This window comes from Stenella coeruleoalba (genome assembly GCF_951394435.1).
Source record: "Stenella coeruleoalba genome assembly, chromosome: 13".
Taxonomy (NCBI): domain Eukaryota; kingdom Metazoa; phylum Chordata; class Mammalia; order Artiodactyla; family Delphinidae; genus Stenella; species Stenella coeruleoalba.
Window position 1 is genome coordinate 39043206 of NC_137159.1, and position 15034 is coordinate 39058239.

The 15034-nt window shown below is 37.4% G+C and overlaps 1 protein-coding gene across 6 annotated transcripts in view; it reads right to left on the reverse strand.

Moving 5' to 3' along the window:
* Positions 1-6125: 6125 nt before the first annotated feature.
* Positions 6126-15034, reverse strand: part of SANBR (SANT and BTB domain regulator of CSR) — a 70174-nt gene continuing 61265 nt past the window's right edge. For 4 of the 6 annotated variants that reach the window (XM_079940699.1, XM_079940697.1, XM_079940698.1 and 1 more), the window contains 2 exons: positions 13967-14058; positions 11185-13071 (listed from right to left, as the gene is read on the reverse strand). In XM_079940699.1, the coding sequence (XP_079796825.1) occupies positions 13035-13071; positions 13967-14058 (129 nt within the window). In that variant the 3' untranslated portion in view covers positions 11185-13034. Of the gene's footprint in view, positions 6155-11184; positions 13072-13383; positions 14059-15034 lie in introns of those variants that run through there. The other 2 variants (XR_013831015.1, XR_013831016.1) reach the window with 2 other exon arrangements.

Sequence of the window (15034 nt, forward strand, 5' to 3'; positions counted from 1 at the left end):
TTCAGGGATTTGATTTTTATAAATCCAATTATAACCAGTTCAAACCTCCACTCACAGTCCCCTCACTCCTTTGAATCACATCCATCCCACTGCTGGCTTCCCTGGACACATAATTCACTTATCTAGTCACTGGCTTCCTCTCACCCTCAGCAGTCACTGAGATGGATTCACATCTTCATCTGATCACCGTCTGTGTGGCCCAGTAGAGACCAAGGTATAGCTTGAATGGAGTAGGAAAGAAGGGTGAGAGATGAACAAAGGGATTGTAGGGACGACCCTGCCCCCTTCTCACATATGTTGATTCTAAAAGTGGAAAACCAAAAAACAATGTTTACATTACTATGATTGTGTAAATACCGTTCACTGAAGAGCCAAAGACTTTTCTCTGATTGTACTTTCTTCTCTGGTTCCAGTGCATGACTGAAAGAAGGTCCTCTTTGTGTCTCTCCTCTGTTGGGTCCCTTGTTTTTTGGGTAACCACACCTTCTTTTCCTTTTGCTGGTGTATTACATACACAAATAAACTCCTGAGAAAGTACGTATGGAAGGTAAACTTCCTGAGTCATTGATTAACTAAAAGTCTCTCCACTCTGCTCTCATACCTGATAGTTTAGGCACAGAATTGAAGATTCAAAGCATTTTCTATTGTCTTCTTTGCCTTGCTCCATTGTCCTCTACTTTCCCATGTTGCTCTTAAGAATACAACGTCATCTCAACTCCCTGTAATTTGACTATGGCTTGGTTTTTTTCCCTCTGTGGAAGGTTTTAGAGTCTTCTCTTTATCTGTGGCATTGTGAATTTCACTACGCTATAGATACACCTTGTTTTTTTATTCTTGATTTTTTTTTTTGGCATCACTTACTTTTACTTTTTATTGTAAAAAGCACATACAAGAATTTTAAGAAATTATTAATATATGACAAATCAGAACCATGGTTGAGTTATTAAACCCATTTTTGTATACATACACTAAAATTCCAAAAGTAGAATATCATTAAATATGAGAAATATGGTAGCACTATCATATATACACAGCTCACGCAGAGATCTGTCTGGGTCATCTTTGAAGCTTTTATGTACATGTCATTGATACAAAAAGCCTGCAATTGAACTTCTACTCTCCAATTGTCCTTTTCCTGATATACATGGTTAAATATTTAAGGAACTTTAGAGATATAAAGAAAATGCATTGAATGCTAAGGGCTCTATGTGCTTTACTCTGAACAACTGTGCACTGTACCTTGAGAAAAAACTTTTGTAGTCCACTCCTAGCTAAGGTAGTGGAAGACTCTTCTAGTTCCTTTTTAGTCAGTTTAAGTTTTTCCTAGTCAGTTATTTGAGGGCAAAGTACAAAAATAGCTTGGGAACCAAATCCCATTTTTACATTGTTAAGTTCATTATAAAATGCCACTCAATTTTTTTTTTTTTTTTTTTTGCGGTACGCAGGCCTCTCACTGTTGTGGCCTCTCCCGTTGCGGCGCACGGGCTCCGGACGCGCAGGCTCAGCGGCCATGGCTCACGGGCCTAGCCGCTCTGCGGCATGTGGGATCTTCCCGGACTGAGGCACGAACCCGTGTCCCCTGCATCGGCAGGCGGACTCTCAACCACTGAGCCAGCAGGGAAGCCCGCCACTCAATTTTTAAAAGTCACTAAAAGGACACTTTCTGCAGTAAAAAAAGGGCTAAGTTCAAGTTTTTGTTGTTTGACAAAGACACAATAATGCAATACATAGGTCATATAATCATTACAGCCTAAAGTGAAGTGTATGCAGTTTAGGGAAAAACAACTTTGCAATTATTTGTTTCTCGTCTCCTTCCCAAACAATGAGGAGAATCTCTTGTCATTGTATATATGTACTTCTTTTTTAAACCTTAGTTTATATGCTGAAAGTTTACTGATCTATTTATATTCAAAATGTATAATGGCACTTTTCTAGACACAGTGGCTTCTCAGTGGTTTAGCTGAGTTCTTCTGTATACAATGAATTGACTTCTAGGTAGTTGACAACTCCTGGGTGGGGCTCTCTCCTAGAATGTTTGTTTCAGTGTGGATGACAAGAAGCTGAGCACAATTCTCCCAGATGCCCCAATCCAAGTCTGCTCTTCTATTTTAATTTCTCATTTCAGCCAGTGGCTCTTCCAAGAAAAAAATCTTGAGATTATCCTCAATTTTCCACCCCTGTCCTACCATTTCATAACTCAATTTCCAAGTTTTGTTGATTTTATTTCCTAAACAGCTCTTGACTCTCATGCTTCCTATTTCATCCCCACTTAATCATTTTATGTGTCAATTTGGCTACATTATAGTACAATTTGGCTGTGTTGGGTCTTCATTGCTGTGTGCGGGCTTTCTCTAGTTGCGGTGAGCGGGGGCTACTCTTCATTGCGGTGCACGGGCTTCTCATTGCAGTGGCTTTTCTTGTTGCAGAGCACAGGCTCTAGGTGTGCGGGCTTCAGTAGTTGTGGCATGTGGGCTCAGTAGTTGTGGCTCGCAGGCTCTAGAGCGCAGGCTCAGTAGTTGTGGTGCACGGGCATACTTGCTCCACGGCATATAGGATCTTCCCAGACCAGGGCTTGAACCTGTGTCCCCTGCATTGGCAGGCGGATTTCTAACCACTGTGCCAACTGGGAAGTCCCAAAACTTTAAAACTTTTGAAAGTAAATATTGGTGTAAATATTTGAATAAGAAAGGATTTCTTAAATGAGACTCAGAAAGTACTAACCATAAGGGAAAAAACTGTCATATATGACTACATTAAAGTTAAATTCCACGAACAAAGGCACCTTAAACAAAGTGGAAAGCAAATGCCACAGTCTGGAAGAAGACATTTATAGTGCATAGAATCAATAAAGGATTAGTAGCCAGATTATAAACATATCCTACAAAATTAGATTTTTAAAACCCAATAGAAAAATGGGCAAAGGATATCAACAGGCAATTTTTAAAGGACTAAACACACTTGGGCAATAAACACCTGAATATATGCTCAACCTCAGTAATAATCAGGAGCATATAAATAAAAATAACAAGTCACCATTTCATACTCATTAGACTAATAAAAATTAAAGTCTATCAGTACCTTGGTAACCATTCACAAACATTCAGACCCTAAAGGTAGGAATGGGGATGCTTTGAGGTGATCACGTCTTGTTTTGGCCAATTAAATGTGAGCAGAAGTGATGTCCGTCACTTCTGTGCAGAAACTTTCACAGCCAGAGTGTGAGCCCTTTAGTTCTTTCTCCCTGCCTCTCAGAAGCATGTGTCAGGATGGATCCTCTCAGCCCAGGTCCCTGAGTGACTGTGACAAACGGCCCTTCACTGTTTACCTGCACTGCACTTGCAGCAAGAAACAAACCTTTGAATTAAGTCACTGGTGGTTCTTGGTTATTGTGGCTTAATTTAGTCATCCTGATGATACAACCTTCATTGTTGGTGAGGAAGCTGAACAACAGGGACTCTCACATACTGCTAACAGGAGGCCAAGCTGGTACAGCAACTCTGGAGAAAAGTTTAGAAACTTTTAGTCAATTTGTGCAACTCATATATGCACAAGGATAATGATGGAAAGTTTTTATTGTAGCATTATTTTAAGAGAAAAACTGAAAATAAACTCAATGCCCACTGACAGGAAATAGATATATACATTTTTGTAGATTCATAGAATAGATGACTATAGAGTAGCTAAAATAAATAAACAGAAGCTATCTGTCTCAAAATGTATAAATCTCAAAACCATAATTTAGAGTATAAAAAATCATATAAGGAGATAAGTTCACTATATAAAGTTTAAATAGTATATTATGTTATGGATACATAGTATATGTAGTAAAAGTATCACAACATGCATGGGCATAATAAACATCAAATTTCAGAGAAGTGTTTACTTCTGGGAAAGGAAGAGCTAGAAGCAGTGTCATCTATATAGGATGAGGGTATTTGAAATGCTTCAATTTCTTAAAAAAAATATATATATCATATTATTATGTTAAAATGCTGGGTGGTAGGTACCTGAATGTTTGTTGTATTATCCTCTGTACTTTTCTGTCTAGTTGAAATATTTAATAATTAAAAAGAAAACATAGGCAAACAACAATGAAAAGAAAGAGCATCTATAATTCTGCCTTACCTGCTCCATCCCTGAAATGACCTCTATTAACATATTGGTGTAAACCTGTCTAATGCTTCTCTGTGTCTTTGTGTCTCTGCCCAGCTGGCTAGGCGGAACAGGGTGGCAAGTCTTCAGATAACTGCAGCGAGGACAGTGCAGAGTTTCGCAGGCTAGATATTTTGGACCTCAACTTACTCATTTAGAAGACATAATTATGCTAAGTTAATATATTTATTAAAAGGAGAAACAGTTCATTATTCTATATTTAAGAATTTGCATTAATTCATTTCCCATCACTTATTTTGATTTTTTAAACATTTTTCCTCTCAAATTTTCAGAACTATTAGAAACTTCTAAATGCATATAAAACCTTTAGAATAAACATACAGAAGCATGGCTATGAGAACAGAAAATTCTGGCATTGAAGAAGGGCGTCATATTTAAGCTTGATCTTTTAAGTGGTGTATCTCGTTTTGTTTTTCTGCTTTTCTACCTTTTTCTCATTTGCCTTCTAGGATTCCTTATTAGCTAAAATTCCTCTTATCAGCTCTCTCCCCAATATTCTGTTTCCTTCTACAAACAATATGCGTATGCACACTTGGTAAGGAAGACTAAGCAAGCATGAAGCTTAATGTGATTTAATTTAAACTATGGTTTCCTTGAGCTTTTAGTGCCACCTTGTGGCAGCACTCTGATGTCAGAATCTACGCTTTCCTGATTTCTTTTTATGCTCCTGAACACAACTCTGACTGAGGTTTACAGTATTAGTCATTTAAAGATATCATGTCACATAGCAGTATGGTTCTCAACGTGTCTGCAATAGAGTCACCTGGTGACCTTTAAAAAAATACTAACCTAGGCCCACTCCAGAACCACTGTCAGAGAGACTTACACTGATTTGTTGGACAAAGGTAGATGTCATTTAACAAATATTCAGCTATTGCACATCATTTACTGGGAAAAAGTCATGTTTCTTCCCTGAGTATATGACTACTTAACATTAGAAATGAAAAATGCACTTTAGAAATCCCCCCGCAAGTATTTGTTCTTGATGTAAAATAATTCTGACAGTTGCCCACGTTTCTTGCTGAAGTTTCACTTTTTCTTAATTTTTTTTGAAATTCTCACTGGCACGTGGGATCTTAGTTCCCCGACCAGGAATCAAACCCCTGCCTGCTGCAGTGGAAGCGTGGAGTCTTAAACCACTGGACCACTAGGGAAGTCTCTGAGAGTCTCATAATTTCAATGGTCAATAGCTTCTGGTTGGCTCAAATTTTTTTTTTTTTAAAGATTTTTTGATGTGGACCATTTTTAAAGTCTTTCTTGAATTTGTTACAATATTGCTTCTGTTTTATGTTTTGGTTTTTGGCCGTGAGGCATGTGGGATCTTACCTCCCTGACCAGAGATCGAACCCTACCCCCTGCATTGGAAGGCGAAGTCTTAACCACTGGACCACCAGGGAAGTCCTCAATTTTTTTCTTTAATTTGGGAAAATATATTAACTACAGACAAGCATAGTCTCAACAACCTACCACTCAAAATTAACAAATGTGAACACTGTTGTTTGTTTCGTATATAATTTTACTAATACAGCATAAGAGTTGGTTGGGGAGTCAAGGTCAATAACAACAACAAAAGCACTGAGAACATCTGACTGCTAAACTGTGGAAACGTTGTGAATGCAACACGATTCAGAGAAGAGAGAGGTCAGCAGATTCATGGAGAAGGTGAGATTTGAGCAGGGACCTGGAGCAAGGGGAAAACTTCAATAGGTAGCAAAGCAAGAGAGCAATCTAGATGGGAGAACAGCATGAGGCAAGGCCAAAAGTGGGAATGAGCACAACATAGTTACTTCTAAATAATAATGGTCTAATAATATTTTACATTTTTTGAGCACTTACATATGTCAGGCACTGTTCTAATTGCTTTACATGCATGTGTTAACTTGTTTAACATAGCAATACCGTCATCAAGGGCACATTGCTCAGGTCATTCTTTTCTGTTTCTCTTAGACAAGTTGCCATGTCTGGGACTCAGTTTCTCCATCTGGAAAAAAAAAAGCAGATAATACTGTTCTGTGCATGGATATGTGCATATAGGTAAACACAAGAAGAGACTAAATAGAAAATGATATACCTGTTAGGGTAAACTGGTAGGTAAATGGTAACTCTATGTTTAATTTCTTTTGAGGAACTTCCAGACTGCTTTGCAAAGTGCAAAATAGCTGCTCCATTTTACATTCTCACCAGGAGTTCGTGAGGATTCCAATTTTGCCACATTCCTGGCCACATTATTAGGTGGCTTTTTGGTGATAGCTATTCTACTGGGTATGAAGTGGTAACTCGTAGTTTTCATTTGCATTTCCCTCATGGCTAATGATGTTGAGCATCTTTTCAAGTGGTTTTGGCCAAATGGCCATCTTCTTTGGAGAAATGTCTATTCAAATCCTTTACCATTTAAAAAACTGGGTTGTCTTTTTTCAATTTTGAGTTGTAAGAGTTCTTTATAAATTCTGGATATAAGTCCCTTATCAGATATGTGATTTGTAAATATTTTCTCCCATTCTATAGGCTGTCTTTTCACTTTCTTGATTGTGCCCACTGAAACACAAATGTTTTTAATCTTGGTAAAGTCCAATTTATCTATCTTTCCTTTTGTTGCTTGTGCTTTTAGTGTCTTATCTAAGTATCCATTGCTAAATCCAAGGTTGTAAAGATTTACCCCTGTGTTTTCCTCGAAGAGTTTTACAGTTTGCTTTTACAATTAGGTCTTAGATCCATTTTGAATCAATTTTTTTGTATATAGTGTGAGATGGGGTCTAACTTCACTCCTTTGCAGGAAGCTATCATTTTCCCAGCACCATTTGTAGAAAAGACTATTCTTTCCCCATTGAATGGTCTTGGCACTATTGTTGAAAATCAGTTGGCCATAAATAGATGGGTTTGTTTCTGGACTCTCAATTCTGTTTCATTGATCTGTATGTCTGTCCATATGCTAGTACTACACTGCCTTGATTACTGCACCTTTGTAGTAAGAGTTGAAATCAGAAAGAGTGAACCCTTTGTTCTTTTTCAAAATTGTTTTGGCAGTTCTGGGTCCCTTGAGTTTCCATATGAATTTTAGGATTGGTTTGTCAGTTTCTACAATGAAGCCAGCTGGAAATCTGACAGGAACTGTGGTGAATCTGTAGATCAAGTTGAGGGGTATTACCATCTTAACAATATTAAGTGTTCTGATCCATGAACATGGGATAATCTTCCCATTTATTTAGATCTTCTTTAATTTCTTTCAATGATATCTTGTAGTTTTCAGAGTACACATTTTACACTTCTTTTGTGAAATTTATTCTTAAGTATTTTATTCTTTTTGATGCTATTGTAAAGGGAATTTTTAAAAATTTCATATTCATATTTTTCATTGCTAGTATATAGAAATAAATTGATTTTTGTATATTGATTGTATATCCTGAAATCTTGAACTTAATTATATGTTCTAATAGTTTTTTAGTGGATTTCTTGGGATTTTCTATATATAAGATCATGTCATCTGTGAATAGATATGGTTTTACTTTTTTTTTTTAATTTATTTTATTTATTTACTTTTGGCTGCATTGGGTCTTTGTTGCTGCGCGCGGGCTTTCTCTAGTTGCGGTGAGTGGGGCTACTCTTTGTTGCGGTGCATGGGCTTCTCATTGCAGTGGCTTCTCTTGTTGCGGAGCATGGGCTCTAGGCGCACAGGCTTCAGTGGTTGTGGCTCGCGGGCTCTAGAGCGCAGGCTCAGTCATTGTGGCACACAGGCTTAGTTACTCCGCGGCATGTGGGATCTTCCCGGACCAGGGCTTGAACCCGTGTCCCCTGAATTGGCAGGTGGATTCTTAACCACTGTGCCACCAGGGAAGCCCTACTTCTTTTCCTATTTGGATGCATTTCATTTTCTGGCATGGAAGACAAATTGCAAACCAATAGACAAAAAAGAAAGAAAGAAGGGGTTTCCCTGGTGGTCCAGTGGTTAAGACTTTGCCTTCCAGTGCAGGGGGTGCGGGTTCAATCCCTGGTCGGGATCCCACATGCCTAGGGGCCAAAAAACCAAAACATAAAACAGAAGCAATATTGTAACAAATTCAATAAAGACTTAAAGAAAAAAAAGAAAAGAAAAAAATAATGATGTAATAATGTCAGATTTGTGATTTGTACAGAAATAAACTATGATGATGTAATGAGAGTGACTTGGGTAGCTACCTTAGAATGGGGACATGGAAATGCCTCCTGTGAGGAAATGACATCTAACCTAAAATCTGAATTATAATAAGGAGGCTTCTAGACAGTGGGAACAGTAATGTGAAGGAACTAAATGGTGGGAATGAGCTTACTTATTGGAGGAGCAGGTAGGCACGTGACTGGAATGTAGTAGCAAGAGGGGAAAGGAGACTGAGAGGCAGCCAGGGGCTAGTCTGTGTGGGACTTTGTAAACCCGGGCAATGGAAGTTGGATTTTATTCTAGGTTTGATGAGGTGCTACTGGAGTGTGATGTGATCTGATTCACATTTCAAAAGTACTGTAGTTGCTTTGTGAATAACAGAGGTTAGAGTGGGAGCTGGAATCACTTAGGAGGCGTGGAGATGTTAATAACTTGGAGTGATGGATTATGGCGATGGAGAGAAGCAAACGGATGTAGGTTTTATATCAGACTTGCCGATGAATTGGATGTGGGGAGCGAAGGAAAAAGAATAATAATGAGGAATTTCTAAACATTCGGCTTGTGCACTTGAGTGGGCAGTAGTGCCATTTACTGAACGAGCAGGGAGTTGGTGGTGGGTTGGGGAGACATAACACAAGTCCTGCTTTTATTACGTTAAGTTGGAGACACCTACTGATATTCCAAATACAAATCTCAAGTAGGCACTTGGATAAACAAGGCTAGAACCACAGGGAGTGAGCTGGGATCACTTGTTTTCAGTTTGAAGGAGCTGCCAGTGAGCCAGGAGGCACTCTAAGAGAAAATGTTTCAGGTAATCCAAGGTAAAATTGTTTCAAGGTGTTGGAATGTGCTGAGAGACCTAGACTTCAATCCCAGTGTGCGGATTACTTTAGCTCCCTGAACTTTCTTCTCCACCTATAAAATGGGGATAATACCCGATTTGGGGGTTTATTGTGAGACTGAAGGAGATAAGGCACCTTAAGGGAGCTAGCATCATTCTCAGCAGCTACTAATTTAGCAACCACTCTTCTACAGTTTGATAACTACTCTTGTCATAGACAAGTAGTAAAAGCAAAACTAGCTACGTTTTCTCAAGGAAAGATAATCTTGGAAGGAGAGCTGCTATAAGACCATGCTGCAGCCTCACTCTCTCCTTCAGTACCTCTTTGAAGACAGCACAGGTCACTCACCACCACACAGCAGGAAACAGTTTTCCTACCTCTTCCTACAAATCCTGCTTACACTGCTTAAATGAGGCAAGAGGTTTAGTATAACAAAGTAACAAATGATGCCACAGCAACCACTGAACTATTATGTGCCTCTTTTCTTTCTTGCATTAAACAAACACACATCAGTCTTAGCAACTCAAGTTATAGGAAGAGGGATATCAATCTCCCATCTTAAAGACTTTTAAGGGCACTTCCCAAATATTAAAATAACAGCGAATTCCCTGGTGGTTCAGTGGTTAGGACTCCACACTCTCACTGCGAAGGGCCCGGGTTTAATCACTGGTCAGGGAACTAAGATCCCACAGTGCAACAATAATAATAGTTAACATTTCTGGAGGCCTTACGATTAGCCAGAAAATACTGTGCTAATTGTTTTAGATCTCTAAATCATTTACCCCGCCCCCGCAACAGTCCTATAAAAGTGGAAATAATATTATCCCCATATCATCCTCCCCAATAGATCAGCTTTAAATGAGAGATTAGCCAATTAGAATTGGACTGGCTAAGGATTTCCCTGGTGGCGCAGTGGTTAAGAATCCACCTGACAATGTAGAGGACACAGGTTCGAGCCCTGGTCAGGGAAGATCCCACATGCTGTGAAGCAACTAAGCCCGTGTGCCACAAATACTGAGCCTGCGCTCTAGAGTCCACACGTCACAACTGCTGAGCCCGTGAGCCACAAATACTGAGCCTGCGCGCCTAGAGCTTGTGCTCCGCAACAAAGAGAAGCCACTGCACCGCAACGAAGAGTAACCCCCACTTGCCACAACTAGAGAAAGCCCGCGTGCAGCAACGAAGACCCAATGCAGCCAAAAATAAATAAATAAATAAAATTTAAAAAAGAATTGGACTGGCTATAGTTCTCAGTGCTATCCCAAGATTTACAGCCCAAAAGACATACTATAATTAGTGCACATGTACCATACCACTACCAGCTGTGTTCCCCTAATTTTTAAGGTCTTAAAAAAACTCTTAGCTACTTGAGAGTTTAGACCTCTTCTCTTTCAAATAAATAAAGGATAACAAATACTAGGAGACTTAACTATGCAAATTTGTAAATACTAATTTTCTACAGAGCCTAGCATTACACCAAAGGAAAATTAGATTTAAGAAGTTTAATATTTACAATTAGATTTCATAAGACCTAACTATATATTTCTCTTGGCACTACAATTTATGGCTAGGTATCCCCAGTGCCTTTTAACTGAGCCACGTGAAAAGGTGAGGTTCATAATAGTTCTTTAAGGAACAGTTGAGGGTTGAAGAATTAATTCGAGGTACTGGAGATAAAAGGGTTTTTGCTTGTTTGTTTGTTTTTATACTAAGATTTGCCTTTGGCAGATTAGCATGATAGGGCTTCAGCCTCTGCTTCCAAAGCACTTAGCATATCTCACAATACCTGGCTGAGTGTTCTGAAGAAGGACAATAGCAAAATGGTCCAACAGTATGGAATCAGCACTGTTACCAAATTATCTTTTCTGAAGTATTTTACCCTTAAACGTTTTGCTGAATCTTTACCAGGATAATCTCATTTAAAACAACCTTAAAATTTACAAGGTTCACCTCTTCCATGAAAACCTGTGATCTAGAGCCCATCCGAACATTTTTGAGAAGATGGAATGATTCAGATCAGGGGACTTTGCAGACAACTTTTGTCATTAATGTTTATTTCAATTAAATAAATGTGAATTCAGAATTAATGGAAGATAAAACCTCAAAGTATTTGGCAAAACAAATGCTATTACGAGTTTGATTAAAATGTTTGTGGTACCTGTGCTATGAATTACAGACATCCACAAAATTAAAAGCACATTCTGAAGAAAATCAAATTCTGATAAATACTGTTTGTAAAAATTCAGCGGTACAGTCCCCCCAGGGGAGAAGTAATTTGCCTTGCTACCATCAGTTAAAAATCAAATGAGCATATTTTCCTCTTTTAATTGTGACCGTCACAGCACTGTAGAACATGTACAAACCTAAATCCTTTTGATCAGAGTAAACTAAACAAGACGCTGGTATTTAACAGGGCGTACAGATCATGTAGTATAAAACATTTTCTTCTGAAAATAAAAATTTTATAATCTGTTTCAAAAATATCAAACAATTGAAAAATATATCGACTGCAACAAAATTTCCAAAGAGAAGTTCAAAAATCTTGGCAAAGCCATACATATAACATCAAATAAAATCTAGCTTCATTTACCAACTAAAACACTCATTAAAAATAATGATTTCTGTACGTCTAAACTGAGTGTAACATTTGGACATTTCAACAGAAATTGCTGTTCTGTCATACACTATTAAAGTCTGTTCTCTAATCTGAAGAAATTTCAATTATAAGGCAAAGGAAGACTAAAAATAGAAACAGTGCATCTTAAAGTTTTTCAGAGACCTACATACAAGTAATTTCCAAACGCATAATTTTTATATACTTATGGTTTGGAACAAATTTTCCCTGAGCACTCTTTCTGCTTGGTTAGAAAATTAAAACATGATCTATAGAATAGAATTTGATTTTTATTTTTCTTAAATATATGCAATTTTTCATCCATCAAATGTATTTGGGAATCTTTCCTTCTAGACATCTCTAAAGTAATAACTAATTATAACTGTTTTAAGGGGCTATTCGAATGGCTATAGAAATATGGTTGAGTTTTAGTGCCCTGAGAACTGTACAGTGGGTGTCTCATACAACTGAAATGATTTACTAGCCTTAAAATTATCAATGGTTATTTTAACAAATTCAGAATGGCACTAGCTTCACAGAAGAAAGAGGTAATAATCAGTAATTCCAGCTCAGATGACCAATAAGTACTAAAAACTAAAAAAAACCAAACCAACAACAAAAAAACACAACTAAAAAAAAAAAAAGAGTTGGATTAACATTGTGCTTTCTATGGAATAATGCTGAAAAAAATTAAGGCTTCTGCCCAACACAAGAACTACTTCATCTTGAAAATTTATTTAATGCAGTCTTGAGATCTGTAACTCCTTAATAATCATGCAAACTTAAAATTAGCATCACTGGAAATTTCATCACACAAATTGCAGTTCTCAGTGCTATCCCAAGATTTACAGCCCAAAAGACATACTATAATTAGTGCACATGTACCATACCACTACTAGCTGTGTTCCCCTAATTTTTAAGGTCTTAAAAAACTCTTAGCTACTTGAGAGTTTAGACCTCTTCTCTTTCAAATAAATAAAGGATAACAAATACTAGGAGCCTTAACTATGCAAATTTGTAAAATACTAATTTTCTACATAGCCTAGCATCACACCAAAGGAAAATTAGATTTAAAAAGTTTCATATTTACAATTAGATTTCATAAGACCTAACTATATATTTCTCTTAGCACTACGATTTATGTGGCTTGCAAGAATAATTAATAAATAACTTAAAACATTTAGAAGTCATCGTTCTGAAGACCTTCAAGAAGTGATGAGCAATTTCAGATGTCCAGAGGTGAGTCTTCTCTCTTCTTATATTTTAAGGTGCTTTACGCAAGCCGACCTTGACCAAAACGACTTTTAGACCTAGATTTTTTAAACAGAAAAGGAAGGTCAGAGGTGCTTCTAAAACAGTAAGTTGCCACTGCTTTAGGTCATGTTTGCTTGACAGTGTCAAAGTTTAATGAAACTTCATGTAGTTCCATAATCCATTTTCAAAAATTCTTGGAGATGTATTTTGGAATTCAGATATTTTTTTAATTTCGGGGAAATAATATGTACATATATTGTATATTATGAATCTGGAGCAGTGCCCCACAACCAAACACATTAATACTTCTTCAGTGAAACAAATGAGCATTTACATTAAGTGGGATAAATAAAAACTATAAATAGTACCACAGTAGCTCAGGTCAGGCTTGAGTTGCCACAAATGTATGCAAAAAGCTTTTGGCTTTCTGAGCTTTCTGGATTTCAGAATTGCAGATAAGGCATTTGGATCTGTAGTATTAATAATCAAATCTCAGTAACTGTTAATCTTTCAAAGAAAATCTGTGCTGTAAAATGACACAGAACATACAAATTAGACTTTATTAAGAGAGATAGAACAAGAAACAAGAAAGGTTTCAATGATTTATATAAAGTAGTAATATATTATCTACAAATAGTATAAAAATCCTGCTAATTCACACTATAGCTTACATTTTTACCAGCAGTTGGCTCAGAACGGAGCTGACTCAATAAACAGAAAACTTTTAAAAAAGTATACTTTCATTAAATTTTGTGATCATGACCTCTTCAAGTCTTAACTTTTAAGTTAAACTCTGGTTCTGATTAATGTCTGGATGATCAAATCCCCAAAACAAAATAAAACCAAACTCAAATTATGTGCTTCTAGTGTTCATATGATTTTTCCAAAAAAAAAAAAAAAAAAAATCACTTCGAAGCTAGTGGCATTCTGGATTCATTTATGCGGATTCACCTTGTGTTTTTCTCCGAGCTGCTTTGCCGTGCACTGACTGGCACTGAGGCCTTGATTTGTGCTTCGAGCCTGGAATAAATACCTCCTGCAAACTGCACAGTAAAGGAGAAAAATTAAGTTATTATCTTTAAGGAACCAATAGAAGCTCTGCTTTATTGAAATGGCATTACTTTTTAACTTAGAAGTAATTTTATTTTGATTTTTTTTTTAATTTTTTAAATTCAGGCTCTGAGTTACAATTTTATATAAGTAAAATTCACCCATTTTAGTGTACTGTTCTGAGTTTTGACAAATGCATACAGTTGTGTAACCACTCATAATGGAGACATAAAACAGTTCAAATACCCCAAGAAAATCCCCTTGTGCCCCTTTTAAAAAGTCCAACGATTTGACACTACCAATTCCTGGCAACCACTGACTTGTTTTATGTCCCTATACTTTTGCATTTACCAGAACATTATATAAATAGAATCATACAGTCTGTAGCCTTCTGAATCTGGCTCCTTTTGCTTAGCATAACGTGTAGGATATTCATCTATGTTGCAGCATGTATCAATAGCTCATTCTTTTTATCTGTTCTACAGTCTTACTCATTTATCATGTAAAGGACATTTGGGTTGTTTTTAGCTCTTGGCAATTCTAAATAAAGCCACTGTAAAGATATGTGTGAAATGATCTGTATGGTGAGTAAACACTTAATGCTATAATGCTTAATGCCCAAGTAGGCATTCCCTTTTGCATCCTTACTAGCTATATACAAGAGTTCCAGTTGATCTATAGTCTTGCCAGCATATTTAAAAAACTTTTTTAGCCACAGAGCAACTAAGCCCGTGTGCCACAACTATTGAGCTTGCCTGTGCTCTAGAGCCCTCAAGCCACAACTACTGAAGCCCGCACACCTACAGCCTGTGCTCCAGACAAGAGAAGCCACTGCAAAGAAGAGCCCCCACTCGACACAAATAGACAAAGCCTGCGCGCAGCAACGAAGACCCAGTGCAGCCAAAAAAAAAAAAAAACCAAACTTTTTTAGACATTCTAGTGGGGGTATAGTGCTATCTTGCTGAGGTG